This window comes from Camelus bactrianus, chromosome 6 (assembly GCF_048773025.1).
Source record: "Camelus bactrianus isolate YW-2024 breed Bactrian camel chromosome 6, ASM4877302v1, whole genome shotgun sequence".
NCBI lineage: Eukaryota > Metazoa > Chordata > Mammalia > Artiodactyla > Camelidae > Camelus > Camelus bactrianus.
The window spans coordinates 11,350,239-11,370,839 of NC_133544.1; the positions used below are offsets into that span (position 1 = coordinate 11,350,239).

At 34.0% G+C, this 20,601-nt stretch overlaps 1 protein-coding gene across 5 annotated transcripts in view; it reads left to right on the forward strand.

Moving 5' to 3' along the window:
- Positions 1 to 20,601, forward strand: part of TRIP11 (thyroid hormone receptor interactor 11) — a 66,954-nt gene that overhangs the window by 36,619 nt on the left and 9,734 nt on the right. For 4 of the 5 annotated variants that reach the window (XM_074365121.1, XM_074365118.1, XM_074365120.1 and 1 more), the window contains 7 exons: positions 332 to 495; positions 2,606 to 2,709; positions 6,812 to 6,911; positions 17,331 to 17,412; positions 18,209 to 18,323; positions 18,760 to 18,876; positions 19,444 to 19,588. In XM_074365121.1, coding sequence (XP_074221222.1) covers positions 332 to 495; positions 2,606 to 2,709; positions 6,812 to 6,911; positions 17,331 to 17,412; positions 18,209 to 18,323; positions 18,760 to 18,876; positions 19,444 to 19,588 — 827 coding nt within the window. Of the gene's footprint in view, positions 1 to 331; positions 496 to 2,605; positions 2,710 to 6,811; positions 6,912 to 17,330; positions 17,413 to 18,208; positions 18,324 to 18,759; positions 18,877 to 19,443; positions 19,589 to 20,601 lie in introns of those variants that run through there. The other variant, XM_074365123.1, reaches the window with a different exon arrangement.

Here is a 20,601-nt window from a genome sequence, read left to right on the forward strand (position 1 = left end):
AGAAAAGGAGGGGTTACTGTTTAACGGGTGTGGAGTTTTGGCTAGGGAAGGTGGAAGAAGTTCTAGAGATGGATGGCCATGATGGTTGTACAGCAGTTTGAATGTACTTAGTACCACTGAACTGTACACTTAAAAATGGTGAAAATGGTAGATGTTATGTATATTTTACCACAATTGAAAAAAGGACATAGGAGGTGGTTTCATCTTATTGAAGTATTTAAATACTTTGAAATCTAACTTGCACTTATTGCAATAAAACGTAGGGAAGGTATTTCATCTTGTTAAAGTATCTAAATAGACACAGTTTGACTTCTGTTCTTTTTGTTTAAAGCCATCAAGCCAGTTTACAGGTAGAGTCATTGCAGGAACAGTTGAATATGGTAACCAAGCAAAGGGATGAAACCTCACTGCAGCTGTCTGTGTCTCGGGAACAAGTAAAGCAGTATGCTCTGTCACTCTCCAACCTGCAGATGGTCCTGGAGCACTTCCAGCAAGGTCAGTTGGATGGCTAGTCTTTCAGTGAAGAAAAGTTACTGTGCAGTTGACCCTGGAACAAAATGCGTGGGATAGGGATGCTGACCCCCCACGCAGTCAAAAATCCATGTATAACTTTTGAGTCTCCCCACACTCAATTCTTTTTAGCCTACTGTTGACCAGAAGCCTTACTGATAACATAAATAGTTGATTAACACATTTTTTTGTATATTATAGGTACTGTGTACTGTATTCTTACAATACAGTAAGCTAGAGAAAAGAAAATGTTAAGAGAATCATAAGGAAGAGAAGATACATTTACTGTACTGTATTGATACCATGAGTTTATGTTGTCTGTTTATAAGATAAATTGTCTGTTAGTGCCTACATCAGTATTATATAATACAAAATACTGTAGCTGTTATACATATTACTAGTACTGGACATCAAAAATGAAAAGGTAGTGTGAAAAAGAAATTCATATTTATTTATAGGTATAATGATTCATGCATTGATAATGAAGAAGCAGCAATATGATTGTTTTACGACAGCCTAGTATAATCGGTACAGTTCCTTACTGTAGCCTAGCCTTTACACTAATGAATGAATTGTTATAAAATTTTTATGTTATACAGTATTACAGTCATACTCATAATATAGTATTGGAAACATGGTTACATGTTTTTATAAAACCACTTACTAGGCTAATACGCAATTTTTCCAATTACAAGAGAGGCATACCATATGGTAATTAATTCTTTGGAAGCAATATTATAAAACGGTAAGAAAACTAACACATTATTAAGTTTATATTAATTATCACTCACCTTATGCCCATGTAAAGATAGACTAGTATCTACATATATTTTATGCATTTATGATATAACCTTTTTCTAATTTTTTTTTTGATATTTCTAGGCTATGTGGTTCATCTGCTTTTTCAAATTGTCATAAATCTCCAAAAATTTTTCCAATATATTTATTGAAAAAAAACTGTGTATGGTGGACCTGTGCAGTTCAAACCCGTATTATTCAAGGATCAACTGTTGTTTTGGGAATTTGGGCTTGAGTGCTATTTTAGATTAGGCATGGGGAAATCTTTGAGAGATTACCCACTTGTAGGGGGAAAAGATAAGTAGCATCAACAAATTAGACTCCCATTACTGTTAAAGTAGAGAACATAAACTATATATGGTGATTATTTGAACTTTGTTTCAGTATCATATTGTGACCAGGTAAGCTGAGGGTTGAGGGAAGTATGAAGGTAATGTAGTAAGGAGAATCACGTGATAAAAGGGATACACAGGAAGAGAGAGGCACATACGTAGAAAAGATGGTTAGGTTTTAAGATGTTGGTTGGAGGTTAAATCCACTTGGAAGAGTTAATCGTCAGTAATTACTGTCCTTTGAAATATTGATTAACTTGTTCTTAGCTGTTCTTCTACACTTTAAGGTAACTGTATGTTCTAATTCCAGTGGAAACTACTTTTTTAGACACACAGTAGCAGTGACCAGAACAGTTGTACCCTGATAACCAAATATGCTTTTCCACATCTACCTCCCATCCTCAGATTTACCCCCTTTAGATCACTCACCCATCCATTTGTCTATTCATACAATCAGTAATTATTGGCAATGAATGAATTGCTAGTGGGGGACGGGTGATTAGAGGGTATGAGGCAATGACGTAACAGAGGTTATAGTTCTGTTCCTGAGCAGAAGTTTAAGTTTGTACATATGTACATATCAGGGTTACTCATGTGGTTGAAACTTTGAATTTTAAATATAAGAATTATCTAGGTCTACTCTGTATAATACCAGAGTGGCCACGTGTACAAAGAAACATAGTACTGAGGCTGTAGAGAAGGCTTTGCTAAAGACGAAGTATTTGAGTACAGAGTTCTGAAGGGAGGGAAAGTTTGTAAGGTGGACAAGATGGAGGAGGATTTAAGCAGAGGAAACTGATCTCATTACTTTAATTCCAGTTAACATCATCACTAAGGCATATATAATTTTCTTGCTGAGACATTTGGACTATTTTTGTTGAATTATTAAAATTTCAAGTGGTTTAAAATTCTGATTTTATCACACAATTACAAAATACTAACGTAACTTCTATTTTCCTCTTCAGAGGAAAAAACCAAGTACTCTGCTGAACTAGAAAAGCACAAACAGCTCATTGCTGAATGGAAGAAAAAGGCAGAAAATCTGGAAGGAAAACTGGTGTCATTACAGGTTAGTTGAAATAATTTACTCTTGTAAATTTTATTATTCACGAAACAGTTGTAGAATTTTTGTCTTGGAAATAATCCCCTAAACAACTAATTTAGTAAAAGTTGTTGCTGGGGCACAATAGTGAACAAGATATTCAGGATTTCCCTCATGTGACTGATAGTTTGGAATGGATGCAGCAAATATGAGATGATAGGACATTTAAATTTTTAGCATAGGTAGGTATTTTAGATATCACTAAAAAAAAAAATGCGTAATTTTAACTTTATAATTTTTCTCTTTTCAACAAAATATACTGGGTACTTTATTTTACATGGATTAAAATGTATGTTATCTGATTAGATCTTTTCCTTTTGCAGTGTAATTCTTTAAAATATTTTTCTCTTTATTTTACGCTGTATTTCATACATATAAAAATTATATATAAGAAATAAATAAATGAACCCTTGTGAAGAGATGTGACACCAAGGTGACTTTCTTTTAGATTTGGGATAAACTTTTCTGAGTTATAAGTAGACTCTGGTGATGGCTGGTGGAAAATAATAAAATTGATTTACCTGTCATTGGTGGTGAGTGTGCTGTTTGGACATACTAATATTCCAAATAAGTGAAGATATGTTTCTTTTAAATGTTTTGGAATTTTTAAAATTCTACATATTGAGTGGCTTAGAAACAGTATTTAAATAATATGTGTAAAACATAAGAATAGCAATACAGCAAATACCCACGTACTCACCACCCAGTAGAAGAAATACAATGTCCTTTGAAGTTCCTTGCACACACCTCCGCATCTCCACTCCTTCCTACCACCTCATAGATGAGCACTTACAAAATTTCATGTTTATTACCCCCTTGTTTTTCTTTATGGTTTTATACATAGATTTGCATTTCATTACAATAGATTGTTTACTGTTGCATATTTTTAAACGAGATCTAAATGGGATGCTGAACTGTGTGTAAACTGAATAATTCTTGTGAGACTTGCTTTTTTTGCTTAGTATTATGTTCATGAGTTTCAGCCATGTTACTTTGTAGTTCTGTTAGAAGGTTCATTATTTTCACTGCTATATTCATTACATGAATATATAATTTATTTACCATTTTACTGATGAAGGACATTTCTGTTATCTGCTGTACAAACAATGTGGTTATGAACTTCCTTGTTTCTGTCTCCTGGAGCACACATACAAGAGTTTCTTTCAGGTGTGTATACTGACTGGAATTGCTGAGTCATAGGATGTATACGGTCAATTTCAACTCGATTAGATTTGGTGGCAGATCGTTTTCTAGGGCAGTTGTGCTGATTTTCTCCTTCCAGTGGTACATAAGAGTTGGCTTGTTCTACATACATCCTTGGCAACACTTGGCATTATCATATTTTTTAAAGTTTTTGCTAGTGTGGTTGGTAGGAAGGGCTTTCTTCTTATTGTTTTAATTTGCATTTCTACTGATGAGGTTAAGCATCCTTTTTTGTTTGTTTTATTTTTTTTTAAATATATTTTTATTGAAGTATAGTCAGTTTACAATGTTGTGTCAATTTCTGGTGTACAGCACAATACTTAAGTCACATAGGAACATACATTCATTCTCATATTCTTCTTCACCATAGGTTGCTACAAGACATTGAATATGGTTCCCTGTGCTATACAGTATAAACTTGTTGTTTATCTATTTTATATATATTAGTTAGTATCTGCAAATCTCGAACTCCCAATTTATCCCTTCTCATCCCCTTCTCTCTGTGGTAACCATAAGTTTGTTTTTTATGTCTGTGAGTCTGTTTCTGTTTTGTAAATCAGTTCCAAGCATCTTTTAATATGTTTTTCACCACTTATGCTTTCTGGTCATTAACACATTAAAAAGGTATTTTATCCAACCTTTTAAATGTTACCTGTCACTCCAGAATATCTAGTCTGTCATACTGTTAGAAGTCCAGATCTTTTTAAACTAGCTTTATTTTTTAAAATTTAAAATATGTTTAACATATATTTAGAAAAATAACAAAATAAATCAGAAAAACTAAGGGAATTAGTAAAGATAAAAGCTGAAATTAATTAAATAAAAACCAAACAATGGTAGAAAGAATAATAAAATCCAAATATTAATTTTCAAAAAAATCTTAGTGTAGTTTTGAGCTTTAACAATTTCTTAAATGTAAATTCTGTGAGGTTAACCAAGTCATTTGAAAGTTTACTTAAATTTCCTTTACACTAAATTTAGTTTTGTATTTTGAATGTTAGATTTTATTTAAATTTTTTTGTTTCAGTTCCCCTGTGTATCAGAGAAGGTTCAACCTGAGAAGCAGAATCAGTAGTGTGTGTATATATGTACACACATATATACATACAAATACACATTGATATATGTAATATATATAGGCACACACCTAGGAGGTTTATTATAAGGAATTAGCAACATGATTGTGGGGTCTGGCTAAGCAAGTCTGAAATTCATGGGGCTGGCAGTCAAAATGGGAAGATCACATCACAAGCAGGCTGGAACTCATAGGCTTGGGCCAAAGCTATTGTCTGCAAGTGGTCAGGAAAGAAAATCATAAGCAGGATGGACTCTGTGGACATGCGCTGAAGTTGCTGTCCACAGGTGGAATTTCTTCTCTTTTTTAGATGGACCTCAGCCCTGATTTCAAAGAGTTTCAGCTGGTTCAGTCAGGCACCCTCCCCCCCCCCCCCCGATTATCCAGGATAATGCACCTTCCTTGAATTCAGTTGATTAGGGACATTGATTACGTTTGCAAATACCTTCATAGCAACATCTACATTATGTTTGATTAAATAACTGGAGACTGTATCCTATCAAAAAAGCTGTGACACTCTGATTCAAGGAGATGAAACTTGCCCTGACATTTACGAGGGTGAATACTCTAGAATAGCCAAGAAAATTGTGTGAAAGAACAACAGTCAGGAGGGACTTGCCTACTAAATATCAAAATAGAGCCATAAATCAGTACCATTTTGACTAGATTAGTGGAGAGGAAGGAGAATCCAAAAATGGGGCCCAGGTTATATTTGAGAATTTAAAACTAAAGCCTAAACTAATTTCAGTGTAACAGGAAAAGGGATAAATTATCTAATAAACAATGTTGGCACAACTGGCTATCTATATGGAAGAAAAAGTAATTGGACCCCGTCTTACACTACATACAAAAGTAAATTCCAGCTGTATTAAAGCAAAGATTCTCAACTGGGCGTGGCACTGGGAAATCTGGGGTTATTTTTTTGGCTGTTACAGTGACTGAGTGGGTCTTCTGGCATTTATGGGCAGAGGCCAGGAATACTGAAAACACTCCCATTGAGAAATACTATTTTAAAGATGTAAACATTAAGCAAGGTGAATATCTTACAAGAAAATCTAGAAGACCACATGTAAAGTCAAGGGGCAAGGAGGAGCCTAACCAAGACTAAAACTGAAGAAGCTGTAAGAGCGAAGTAGAACTTACTTGACTGTAAGCAACTTAAACATTTTTACATGGCAAAAGATATTATACCATAAATTGACAAACGACAGATCTGGCAAATAATATTTTAGCACTAATGGCAAAGGGTTCTTATCTACCTATAAGGTGCTCATACAAACTAACTGGTAAGAGAAAGCTCAATAGAAAAATAGGCAAGATACGCAAAGGTTTTCACAGAAGAGCAGATTCAGCTGTCCTGTAAACATGAAAAGACACTCAAGTTCACTAGTATGTAGTTAGGGAAATACAAATTAAAGTAATAATGAAACATCACTTTATACCCATCAGACTTGCAAAAATTCAAAAACATTTGTTGCTATATTTCTTGACTTTTTGTATCTTTTTTAATAGTTTTGATTCTCTTATTATTGTCACTTTTTTACTTTTGCCACCATGTTGTTTTTTAATAGCATCCTCTTTTTTTATTTAGTTCCTCTAAAAGAGATGTCATTGTGTTGTGAAGTGTGAGTTCTATTTTTGATATTTATTAGTTGTGTGAACTTGCTCAAGGTCACAGAAGTACAGCTTCGTCAGCTGAAAGTGGTTGATTGGCTCTAAGGTGTCCTCCAGCCCTGTAGTTTGGGAAATAGTTTTTTGCATGCTGCTTTTTAATGAACTTTTCTTCCTTAGGAGCGTTTGGATGAAGCAAATGCTGCGCTGGATTCAGCATCAAGACTGACAGAACAGTTAGATTTAAAGGAAGAACAAATTGAGGAACTTAAAAAACAAAGTAGGTTTTTTTCCTTTTCTTTTTTTTCCCCTACAACACTAGTATTGAATCAAATGTGATTTTCCCCCATGCATTGGTACAGTTGAGTGAGACCAGCTTCCGTTTGTGTGTGGCTTCCATTTCCATCTCCCATGACCAGTTTGCTTCTACTTGAATATGGTCCTAGTGAAACCAGAGTCATAAGTTGGCCCTGGCTGTCCAGTTAGCTTTCCTGGATATTCAAGCAGTTCAGTTGTGTTGGCTGTCACCCTTTTGACCATCAAGGTGAGTGACTGGACTGACTCGTCTTGTTAGGGCATGAGTTCTCCCTGTTCAGTCTGTGTTCATTCTACTTGAAGCTGTCTGATGTGTTAGGGCAGCATTCTCAGGTGAAAGAGTAACTTTCTGTGGAATGAATATCTGGGTATAACTAGTTTGTATGATTATGGCTAGTACTTTAATGCAGGCACTCATCATGTACTTTTTTGATGCTTGTAAGGTATCTCATGAGCCCTGTCAGTTCCCCAGAGTGAGTCCTGTGCTTTGGGTTATCAGTTGGGCCTCATATAATCAGGTGGTTCGTAGTGCTTTGTTGACACTACCTGTGGACAGAGATGGCAAGTCCTCGTTTTATCTCTGATTTAACAGTCCCCAGGAAGTTGAAGCTATTCTAGGGCTGCATGTAGTAGATAATGACTTAAGATTATCAGAAAAGTGATAATGGGACCTAGAAATGTACCAACTTTAGGTGTCTGGGTTAGGCACAGTAGCACCAAGGCGTGTAATTAAGTTAAGTACCACGTAACATGAAGTAGAATTAGAAACAGGCAAAAGTAGGAGATAGGACAGCACAGGCACCGTCAGACAGAAACAGTGAGTTGGATGTTACGGAGGCAAGGAGACAAATCACTGAGGTGTGGATACAAAGGACAAGCCAAAGTCACTCAGCTTAAAGGAATAAAACATAATAATTAGATAGATCATGTGAGGCAGTATCCTCGAGACGACTTGATTCTGAGGCAGATTACTGTGCAACTGAAAGTCCTCTATTTACTTTGTGGGACTTGGCCAGCTTTGGAACTCCATCTTGTAGAGACGCTGGAAATGGGCATCAAAGAAGCAGTTATATGTTGGGTACCGTGGACACTTTGTGTAACATTTACTGTGTTGTTTAGTCTTCTCACATTTCAGTTACTCTTCACCAGAAACTCTGAAGTAGGTAGTATTAGTTCCATTTTATAAGTTAAAGAAACTGGGATTTGAAAGTCTTTTACCCTTGACCAAAGCTCATGATCTTTCCATGTTACTGTCTTTCCTCCTGTCAGAAAAAATGGTTATTTATAGTCTGACTTGTATTTTGTTCTCATATTTCCATCTCCTTTGAAGATAGGGCAGTATCCTCTATGTTGTACCCTAAATGTTGAAGGGATTGCCCTTACCTGGAGGCAGTATTTATTGGGAAAACAGTCTAGTTAGGTTGAAGGCCATTATAACTACAGCATTATCTGGAAGACATTTGGGCAACCCAGAGGAGACACACTGGTCACCCAGGGAATTAACCAAAGAATTAATTGATACCTTAGAGTAGGGCTAGACAACTGGAGGTAAGAAGGTAGTATTCTGAACCAGTTCATTGGTCGGTGACAGTTCAGTGCTATATGTCACGCTACTGTAATATTTAAGTTCACGCCCCCTTTTAGACAATTACCTGAATCATTCCTAATAGATGATGGTATCATAAAAAATTCTTTGACTTATTGTAGTTGCTAAATATTATCAGAGTCTCTGCACAATTAGTAACTCATTCAAGCACCCATTTAAATCGCCAGTAGTAGAGGGGAGGGTATAGCTTAGGTAGAGTGCGTGCTTAGCATGCACGAAGTCCTGTGTTCAATTCGCAGTACCTCCATTTAAAAAACCAAATAAATAAGTAAATAAACCTAACTACCCCCAAAAATGCTTTTAAAAAAAAGAACCACCCCTCCCAAATTAAATAAAGCCCCAGTAGTAGAATATTTTCAGGCTTTGATTGTAAATGACGAAGCTTAGGTGGCCCCAGCCCCTATTCATGTAAAAAGTTACAAGTAATATTCATTGCAAATACATAGGAACTTTGGACTTACTTTGTGAAGTCAATATTAGCCACAGAAAAAACTAATTATGCTCATACAACTGGTATTTGAAAAGACAGGCAAGAGGCCAGTGTTGCACAGACAGGAAGGGGGTGGGTAAAAGGACAGTTAGTTCTGTTATGTCTTTAAGTCATTCTTACCACTTACGCTCTTTTTAACAGTCTGTTTTCTTTTATTACCTAAGTGCTTAATATTGCTTTTATATCTCTAAACACAAATGTGATTTTATTTTCTCAAAGCTGCACTCTTGATTTGATAATATAAATAAAACTTTGATTGGCTTGGTTGTTTAAAAAGAATCACTATATATTTTCTTTCATAGATCATTAAGTACTTTAAATGTTGATTGATGTTGTAATACTGTACTTTATTTTTAACACAAAACTTGGCCAGACAGCAAAAATATTTGCCAGGAGAAACAAGTTTTGAAAAAGACAGATTGGCTTTTGTTGCAAGGAAGTATATAGAGACTTGAATTGTAGATGCGAAGTATTGTTTTATTTCCAGGCATGTGTAGACTAATGATTAGTTGATACGCAGTTTCAACATTTAAACAATATTAGGAAACTCATTTTTAAAAATGGTATTTTATTCGAAATGCTTGATTATGTCATTGCTACCAGAGATGGGATGATTCAGTTTGGTCAAACGTAAGAAAAGGGAGCTATTGCATGTAGCACCACTAGTAAACAGTAGACTGTTGATGATTTCAGTCATTCTTAGGTTACATAATAGTTAGTGCTGTGTACATGCAATTGTGGTTGTGAGTTCTGAGTATTGACAGGCTTTCCATGGAAAATATGAAGATGTCTTATCAGGTATTAAATACTTAATGAGAACGAACTTCTTTGCTTCATGTTAGATGCTGTGTGGGATACTAGATAGGGTGCCTTTTTTCAAGGAGTTCATTTAGTTAAGGAAGTAACACAGAGTGTAACATACACCATAGGTTCATAATTTAAGACAGTGATGCTCAGCTGTGGTCATAAGACAGTACGTATTTAATTCCCCAAGAATCCCATTAAGGGTCGGGGCATTCCATAGAGGAAAGAAACTTGAGCAGACAGAGCTCTAAACTAGTAGTAGGATTTACCCCCAAAATATAGGAAGTTCTTCGTCGTCTTCTCCCACCAGCCCCTGCCCCACACACCATGGGAAAGTAACAAAAAGAAACAGACAGATCCTATAGGTGCTGTGTTTTAATAGATAATGTTGGCTGGTAGAATCATTGCTTTCCTTCCTTTTAGAAATTATTCTTTTAGTATTTTACCTAGAAGTGTTCTTTTTCAGTATAGTTCCAAATACTTATTTTACATGCCATCCAGTATTTTATTGATTTTTTTTCAAACCTAAGACATTGGTCCTCTATGAAGCAGATAGGACAGTATCTTTCATTAACTATTCTGAGTTGATCAGAGTTCAGAATTTCTACAGAATTGTCATTCATGGGAAAATACACACCTATGGAAACCTAGACTATAGCTGAACCATTACAAGATGTGTTATCTTGCTAAATTCATGGCCAAATTTAACAAATTTAATTTTTTCTTCTTTTCCTTATTGTTCTGTACCAACATCCTTGAGTTAAATCCCTGCTTAAATGAAAATGATTGTATAAAAATTGAAATAGGAAGCACAAAAGAGTTCTTAAACAATACAAGTTTAGATTCCAGCATTGGGGAAATTTTTTGGTCTTTGTGCCAGTTTATACCCATATCTTAAAGGGCCCCATAACTGATTTTTTTTTTTTTGTAAGAAGGTTTGGTGACAGCTTTTTAAAAAAGTCTTCTATGAGTTGAGAATGAGAATGGAAAATTTCCTTAGAGTGGTGTTTTTTTTTTTTTAAGAAAATCTAGAAGAATGTATAAAATGAGCCCCAGTAAACCAACTGTAATATGAAGCATAAAGACATGTTTTAAAGCTACAAATATAAAAGAAGTTTAAAGTGTTTTTCATGGAACTACCTTTAGGTGCTGGATGGTAGAGTTTTTATTTTAAATAAAGACATTCCATTTTCCAGGACATGATTTATATAAGAAAACATATAATGTCCTGTTGAACATAGGCCAAATACATTCCCAGACGCTTTGTTACCCAAACCTTTTGAGGGATTTCTTTATAGATGTTTTTGGCAGAAGTGGTGATTCTAGAGGAAACATAAGAAATACCAGATGCAGTTTTCTGAATTGCCATAAATAGTTAAAAATTATTTGTGATGATATAAACATCTGGGTATATTAGAAAGTGTCAAAATTTTAGTTCAGAAAAAAGCTTATGCCAATTAGGTGAATAATTAAGCCCTTTTCAACTTAATGGTTATATTTTTAAATATGTGTTTTATGAATTCTTCTAAGGAGAAATAAATTATGTAGAGATGAGAATGTTTTGACTTAATGTGTTTTGTGTATTTTCCCTCATATGGATGAGTAATTCATAATGTAAATCGTTTATGCTTTTTGTCCTGTATTCTGTTCTCAGTCTTCCTTCCCAAGGAAAAAAATCATTCTTTCTTTTTTTAAAAGAAATATAATTATTTTTTATTTTTATTAATTATAAAAATTAATTAAAAAATATAATTCTGCTGTGTGCCAAGCACTAAAATAGGCACTAGAAATATAGAGATGGACAAAGTTCCACCTTCAGGAGGTGTATAGTCAAGCAGGAAGGGAGGAAGACCACATGTAGTCACATGCATGCAACAGATTATTTCAGAAGGAAGCAGCAGTCTATTCCACTTCATGATGGCGGTACGAGGGGTGGGGAGTAGAAAAGGCTGGTGAAGGGTATATTTGCCTCACTTGAATGGTGAATAGGTATAACTAAGCCGGCAGGTGGATGGGGAAGAACATTCCAGACAGAGGGAGGAATTTATATGAAAGTATGTGCCATAATTTGGCAGAAGATATGGTGGACTAATTGTGTGTGCGCACACGGGCTCAAGCATGCGCAGATGTGCGGTATTGATGTGTCTGTCAAGACTGCTGAGAAGGCAGAGGTGGAAGTGAGCTGCTCTGTTAAGAAATGAAACTACAAGTATGGATCACAAACACAAATTGTAAACTGGGGTCCAAATTATAATATAAAAGAGCAAATGGGATTAAGTAGAGACTGTAGTGAATTGGAGAGCTTCTTATGCGGGGCAGCGAATTCTCAGCTTCACTCAACTGTTGCCATGCTGGAATGTGGGTCCAATGTTGCCAAACATTCAGATCTTTCAAGAGACACCAAAAATGTAGACTCTTAGTGTGAAATATTCCGATTTTTAAATGTGACACCTAATTTAAGTTTTTCTAAAAACCCTGTGTAGGCTGAACAAAACATTTCTTTGGGCCAGATTTAGTCCTTGCTGATTTGCAACAGCAAGCTTTTAGAAATGGGTTGAGGTTTAGTCTGCAGCCTAGAAAACCATTTGTCATTACTGTATATTACTACATACGGATATATAGGGATGATGATATTCAGTAAGTGGCAAAATCATTATAATGACCTTACTGTTCACCAGTGCTAATGTGGTCCTTTCATTTGGGATATGGCAAGTCTGTGTGAACCTTTAAAAATTAAATATATAACTTGACTCACAGCGTTCAGTCTTTTAAAAAAACTTTGTTTTGATATTTTGATATGGAAGGTGCATTAAAATGATCTGAATTCATATTAAAGGATTGAAGGAGAAGGGTGGAGAAGGAAAATAAATTTGATCTGGTTACATTAAGAATATTTACATAAAATCTCATTCAAATGCACATAGTAACTCTAATTTAACAGTACAAGTAATCCAGTAGGCTTCAACATTGCTATTTCAGTTTAATTGCTGATTCTAATCTAAGTGAAATTCAAATGAATGAGGTTATATTGTATTAATAAAATTCTTTTCTGTGAGTTCATTGCTAGGAAGTGGAGTTTCAAACATTACTTTTCCACTCAGCAATTACTAATTATAATTACAGAACAATAAAACATTGACCATGTACTCTAGACCTTAAAATTCTGTTGAAGTGATTGAAAGGAATTGAAATAAAAGACAAAACAGCTACTAATATGTTCTAACTTCAAATTAAATAAATACAAGGTGTCTTTAAAAATATTTGGTGTTATAGTGAAAGTGATCTTGTATACTTTGAAATTCTGTAATAAAAAGACCATCTATTTTCTAGCTTTTGCTTTGATTATATTTAATGAGGCTAAATTTCCTTATATTTGATTCAATATATCAGGTTTAAATTTATTTTTTACATAGCCAGTCCTAGTAAGACACTGGACCCAGTTTATTTACTGACATATCTATGAATAAAATCATATTTCTAACAGTCTTTTTTTCCTTCTATTGACTTCTTTGCCTTAGTTTGTAAAGATGACAAGGCAAAATGGAGGAAATATTGTCAATGTTAATGTTAACCAAAGTGATACATATTATTGATGTTGGTTAGAGCTAGGTTGAAAGATGATATTTTAAGAAATCAAATGAATAAGTACTAATGCTTTATATAGCACTTTATGGTTTAGAAAAGTCACATGTAATCACTTAGTAGATTCTCTCAAAATCCTTGAAGATAAGCATGCTCATTTTACAAAGTAGGCAACGATGTCTGGCGCCAGTGACAGGACCATGATTCATATCCGGATCTTGCAACAGGACCATAATTCACATGTAGGTCTTCTGAGTCTCTAGTCCTGCTCCAACCACCTTTCTTTTCTCAGTCAGGTGACTGTTAAATAAACTTGAGTCTTGTCCAAAGGAGCTTAGTCATGAAATAGCCAATGACTTTGTAAAGAGTGTGACTTAATTTTATGATGTGCTCTGAAGTCAGTGTTACAGTGCAGTGTTACTAATCGCAAATAAAATGTAAAATTACGATGTGCTGATTTCTTGTAGTCACTTTCATTTTATGTTTAGTTTTGATTTTAAATCAAGTGATGAAGACTATGTCACCCTCTTTAGGTATTATAGAGAAGAAACTCTGATATGGTTTTAAGGTGTCATATATTCAGAGTAACTCTTCTAAACTAGACCAATCTCAGTTGTTTTATTGCTCGACTTTAGAGTGTACCCCCCGTCCTTTCCCCCTCCTCCAACTTCCAAAGACTTATTTTGGCAAGTTTTTAGGTTATTTCACAGGGATATTGTATTTGGCTAAAACTCATTTTTGAATAACTGTATTTTGCCCGCCCATATAAATACAATTCTGATTTCAAATTGTGGTTTGAATTAGTGTTCAATTTTTGTGGAGAAATATTCCGAAGCTTTGATAGGAGGAGAACAGAGGTGCCTGGGGAAAAAGAGAAGTCTATAGGGACCTTTGAAGTCAGTACTTGACTTTCTTTTCTTTTCCAAACCTTTGCTACTTTCCTGTCTTTCCTAAATACCATCCTTCCAACCTCTTCCCCCAAATTCTGAGGTTTTATTCCCTAGACTCAGATATCAGAATCCATGTAAACTGTTACTTGAATTTGAAACAGCCCTCTGCATGCCTGCAAAGATATGCAGATCGTCAGTTCTCTTTCACATTAGCTCAGGACTAACTTGTATTCTGATAATGAGTTTCAGACATTCTTGCCCTGTTATTTTGGCCTTAAGAATGTTTTGATCATACCTTTCAGAACAGAAAGATTTTAATAAAAATTATACCAATATTAATGAATTTTAATCAAAAAGTATTTTCTACTTGAATTTTGTTAAGACTTTTTTTTATCATTTTTAATAAAGCAAAGTTTAAATTTTTCTAATTTATTTTACTGGAATTATTTTTATCGGAATCAGCTCTACGAATTTTATCTGAGATGTCTATTTATCATTCAGTTTTACCTTTCTTTTCTTTTTTTAATAAGAGACCGTATAGTGTAGTGGTTATATCCTAGTTATGCTCCAGAGCAGTCTTGTCCAATAAAAATATAATCCAAGCCACATGTATAATTTAAAATTTTTTAGTAGCCACATTTAAAAAGTAAAACGATACAGGTGAATTTAATTTTAATAATATATAACACAGTATATTTAGAATATTATTTTGACATGTAGTCAATATAAAAATCATTAATTTTAAAGAAAGTAGATAGGAGAAGGGAAACTCAGAGAAAAGGAAGGTGTAGGTATGGTAAGTTTGGCCTTTTCCTCTGCTACCGTTCTGTAGCCTTGGGGAGAAGTGGAGGAGTATGAAAGAGAAGACTGTGCCCATCCTTACTCTGGCTCTTACCTTAGTTCATTTGGGCTGGTTAATTCAGAACATCAACAAGAGTTAACTTACTTGCTGTTCTTCCTCTGAATATTTGAGAGTTCTATAATTTCTACTTAATTTAGAATATAGTACTAGAAAAGCTCTGATTGGCACCATGGTTTATAGTATATATGTGCCCATTAAGAATTTAAAATGTCTTTTACTGACTCAGACTTTAATAATAGTCTTGTTCTGTCTGTCTGTCTGTCTCTCTTTGTCTGTCTGTCTCTCTTAATGTCCAAGCTTAAATTCCTCACTGGAAAGACAGGAAAGGAAACATTTGTAGTAGATTTTCCAAACACAAACCTTGCTTTTTATAATATGGTTATGACAACCATCTCTGTTTTGGTGAAAGTTAGTCTATTACATTTTGCAGTTTAGGTTTTTGCAGTTTGGAAAAACCACAAGCCATTACAAACAGTTGAACTGGACATTTTGTATATGCATTTAGTAATGTAAATCAGAATTTTAAGCATTGTACACGACAGAGTGAAAACATAAAGCAGATGGACCTGACCTAATCTGTAAGGTTTCAGAGAAAACTTTGAGGAAGGTATCTGGGAACTGAGATGTGAAGGGTGAAGAGGAGTTAATAGGCAGTGCCGATGGAAAAGAGCTTTCCAGGCAGAAGGAAAAACATTTGCAGAAGTCTTACAGTGGGAATTGAGAGTCCAGAAACAAACCATACATTTATGGTCAATTGGTTTTCAACAAAGATTTCAAATGAACAGTTTTTTCAACACATGATGCTGGGACAACTGGATATCCACATACACAAGAACAAAATTGGACCCCTACCTCACACCATGCACAAAAAGTAACTCAAAGTGGATCATAGACCTACATTTTAGAGTTAAAACTGTAAAACTCATAGAAGAAAACATAGGGATAAATCTTTGTGATGTTGAGTTAAGCAATGACTTCTCGGATATGACAATAAAAGCAAGCAACAAAAGAAAAAGTAAATTGGACTTCATCAAAATTAGAAACTTCTGTGCTTCAAAGGATACTGTCAAGGAGGTGAAATGACAATCCACAGAGTGGGAGAAAATATTTGCAAGTCATCTATTGGGTAAAGAGACTTGTATCCTGCTACTACTAGGAAAATACTACATAACTCAAAGAGTAGGTTTGTGGCAAGAGGTCAGAGTCTAGTGTTTGGATGTGTTTCTTGATTTGAAAAGTAGAGCTCTGCTGCACAGCTTTCTCCTCTTCATTTCTTTCAGAATGAAACTTGTAATCTAGGTTGATGTTAATATCTCCTTGGGCTCATACTATGCATTTCTGAGGTAACAGATGTAAACTTCATGGATTTGCTGAGAGTTCCTTATTCTAGGAATTGATGGCCCCGTGGCATGGTTGAATTTATGAACAGAGTCTCTCTCCTGTTGTAATTCTAGACTTGATTTTAATACTGTTCAAATTCCAGTGATTTTGCCAAGATTTTACAGATTTTGCTTCCTTTTTAAATAAATAAGAATTTAAAAGTAAAATAGTCCAAACATCTTTCTGAATCAGTCATAAGCTGTAGTATCTTGTGTAGTATGTTGGAACCAGTGATATGAATTGTTTTTTGCAGTTTATTTACCCCAGAATATTTTGCCCTAACAGCTGCATCCTGAGCCATGGTCTCAGTTGTGTTAGCTGCTCTTCTTAGTCAGCTCAACAAAAAAGAGTCCAGCCAGGAAAATGGAAAAAGGAAAATCTAAAATTGTCCTATCCATTTTTTTCCATTACAGAATGACTCTGGAAACATTTCATGCAAGGAAGCAGTGGTGAAAATCTCTTATTTGCTATAAAGTTACTGAAGAGAATGAAAACTTTTGGTTTTTAAATTTTCTATTAAAAAACTGATTATTTTATTCAGGGTAAACAGTGTGAATTAATGCATACTCTGACTTCTAGGTAATTTCTATACCAGAGAGCCTGGTTCCCTAAACCAAAGAAGAGATGGGTATAATTGAATATTCCTAATTAGAATAAGTGCATTTATCAGAATTCACAGTAAACATGTCATAAATCTCATTATTGTTATATATTCATCCAGGCTATCTTAATCAGTTAATGACTATCTTAATTCACATATTTTAAAACAGATGAGCTCCGACAAGAAATGCTGGATGATGTACAAAAGAAACTGATGAACTTAGTGAACAGCACAGAAGGAAAAGTGGACAAGTATGCTCTGCCTTGTAGCTTTTATGTATTTTATAGGGATTACTTTTATGGTAACATGTACATGTTTATATGTGATTAAGTTTTTAAAAAACCTTTTCTTTTTCTTATATAATGATGAGCTGTAGGTGGTTTTATTGAGGGGTCAGTAGAATAACTTGTCTTCTCTTGGTTTTTAAATAGATCTTTCCCAGCTCAAATTCTCTTTCTAAGAACCACGTAGAAGAGTTTAAAAAACATCACCACAATATGAAGTACTTAGAAAATACAAAGTTTATTCTTACCATTCTTTTTTGCTCTCTTTACTGTCCTTAAATAAACATATCTTCATGCTCAGATGTATTAGGTCTGAAACCTGGGTATCTATGTGTTAATATCATCAACATTTTAAAGGTTTAGATATTAGCAAATTTTTAACAAATGTGAATGAATGGAGAAATAAAAGCATGACCATTAAGTGCAAGAACCATCATCACCGTTTAAGGTGGGGAGGAAAAAATCTGCAGTGTAGACATCAACCCAGACAGGCGCTGAGAATTACTGATTGAGATATCGCCTTGATTATTCAGTTGAAGAAAGTGGGTGGCTGATGAGTGATATTTTTAAAGGTCACATTTTGAGTTGTTTGCAATATTCTTGATTAAACTTATCAAGATTTTTTAAAGCTACTTTAAAATATTGTTTATTATTTTTAATAATGAAGTATTGTTTAAGCATATGTGGTGTTTACTGTTTGGGCACACTAAATATTGAGATAGTTGTTGAGTTACTTTGAGCTGTTATGCCTTCTTTTTCTTAGAGTCCTAATGAGAAACCTCTTCATTGGACACTTCCACACACCAAAAAATCAGCGTCATGAAGTGTTACGATTAATGGGAAGCATCCTAGGTATCAAAAAGGAGGAAATGGAGCAGGTAACCAAACAGTGAATGTCATTCTGAATACATTTATAACTAAAATACTGGCATCATATAAGATTGTTTTCTTTTACTATATAACTTTTCCTGAATACAGTTTTCTCAACAGTGTAGAAGTGGAGTCATTTTATACTACAAAGAAGAGGTAGATTTGTGCAATTTGTATAATACTAGTTTAAATGTTTTGTAACTTGTAAGCCAGTGCTCATATCAGAATGCTGAACTTAATTTTGAGACACGACAACCCTCAGCTCTATTGGAGGTAGTGCTTGGGATGACATTTCAGTATGTTTGTAGCTTCTGTCAGTAGGAAATGTTCGCTAGGAACTGAACTTGAAAAGCATGGTTTGCTGTCATCTGAAATCTTGTAAAAATGGTTCTTTTTCCTTTTCTTGTATTGATAATATTTTTCTGTTTTAAAATAATCTTTCAGTTGCTTAAAGAAGATCAGGGTGGTGTTACCAGGTGGATGACTGGGTGGCTTGGAGGAGGATCAAAAAGTGTCCCCAATACACCTTTGAGACCAAATCAGCAATCTCTGCTTAATAGTGTAAGAGTTGATTTATTAACATTTTAAAGGTTTAGATAAAGATAAAACTGTTAAAGATGAAACTATTTTAAACTGGATGGCATAAAATTTAATTTAAAGGAAAAGTCTACACTACATTATTTTAATCAGATAATATTACTGGTGAGCTTTTCTCTACTCATTGATTGGGTGTTACTTTAGAGAAATATGACTGTTTAATACTTGTTTTCTGTCAGTATAATTTTTCATGTCTGTGTAAAGAGTTACTGAAATGATTTAAGACTTGATGTCTTAAGTGTCTTGATGGCGAGAAATCTAAGTGTTATCAGATGGCTAATTCTGATTATGAGGTTTGTAATGAGTGTTGTCATCAAAGATTATTAAATTGTTAAAGTTTCTAATTGATACTTAAGTAACTAAAAGTGTTATCACTTTTAATTGTTCATAAAGCTTATTTATAAAGAACCAATTCAAATGGCATAGCATGGCTAGTTTTTAATATTTAATTAGAATAGCTGGTTTGTTTTCTTGGTTGTAGTGAATATTATTTTAATATCTGGCTAATATATCCAAAATATTTTTTCTTAGTCTTTTTCAGAACTCTTTGTTAAATTTCTGGAAACGGAATCTCATCCATCTATTCCACCACCCAAGCTTTCTGTTCATGATATGCAGCCTCTAGATTCGCCAGGAAGGAGAAGACTAGATACAAGTGGACCAGAAAGTTTTAAAGGTAAACTCAGATACTTATTTTTTTTTCACAATTTAAAAAATCGAACACTTAATTTATGATTATGTTTTATAGTGATATTAACTAAATTTTGAGTGTTTTTAAAAATGTGGAATGACTAATTCCAGAATTCCACTAAGACAGTAGGTTTTGGCTCCATATAGTCTTGTAGCAATCTGATGTTTAATTAGCTTAGATTAATTTAAACAATATGAAATATTTTCCCTTTGTTTATTGGAATAATTATTCTCTCTCTGCATAAGCCACCTTGAATTATTCTTCTTGAAAGAATAATTTCCTTTCTCACTAATGGTGCTTTTTGCTAATCAGAGTTAGAATTGTAGTTTATAGTTAAAGGTTTTTTTTCCCCTGTGAAAATCTAAGTATTACACTCAATTACCAAGGTTGGTATGTTAATAATAATTATTGAAAAAAATAATACTTACTTTAAAAATTGTAAGAGTAGTTTAGTAAACTGGCTTGGACATCCAGGGCCATCGTGAAGTGTTCTTATATGTTGAAAGGTCTGCCTGGAAGCAAATGGTTTGGTGGTTCTATAATATGTAGACGTAGTTTTCTATCCTGCTAGATTGTAAGGATCTTATTTGTTCTATTCATATCCCTTATATTGGCATGCGGTAAAAGTTCTTGAGTTGAAATTGAAGTATAATCCATTTTAGTACAGACTAACATCTTGCTAGTTGGGCTGTAAAGGTTTCTATTATATACTCTCAAGTTTATATCACATACCAAATACTTAAATTTGGAAAAATATTAAATAATTTATATTCTAAATTTTAAGAACTTCCTTAGTCCTTATTTGGATGAGTATTTCTCTGTTTTCTTGAACTTTTATAGAAAGAGAAAGTGGTAATATCTGTTTAGATGAAAGACTTGGCTGCTAAATTTATTTATTTATTTATCTATTTATTTATTTATTTTTAATGTATTTCAAGTAATATTTCTTTATTTTTTAACTTTTTATTGAGTTATAGTCATTTTACAATGTTGTGTCA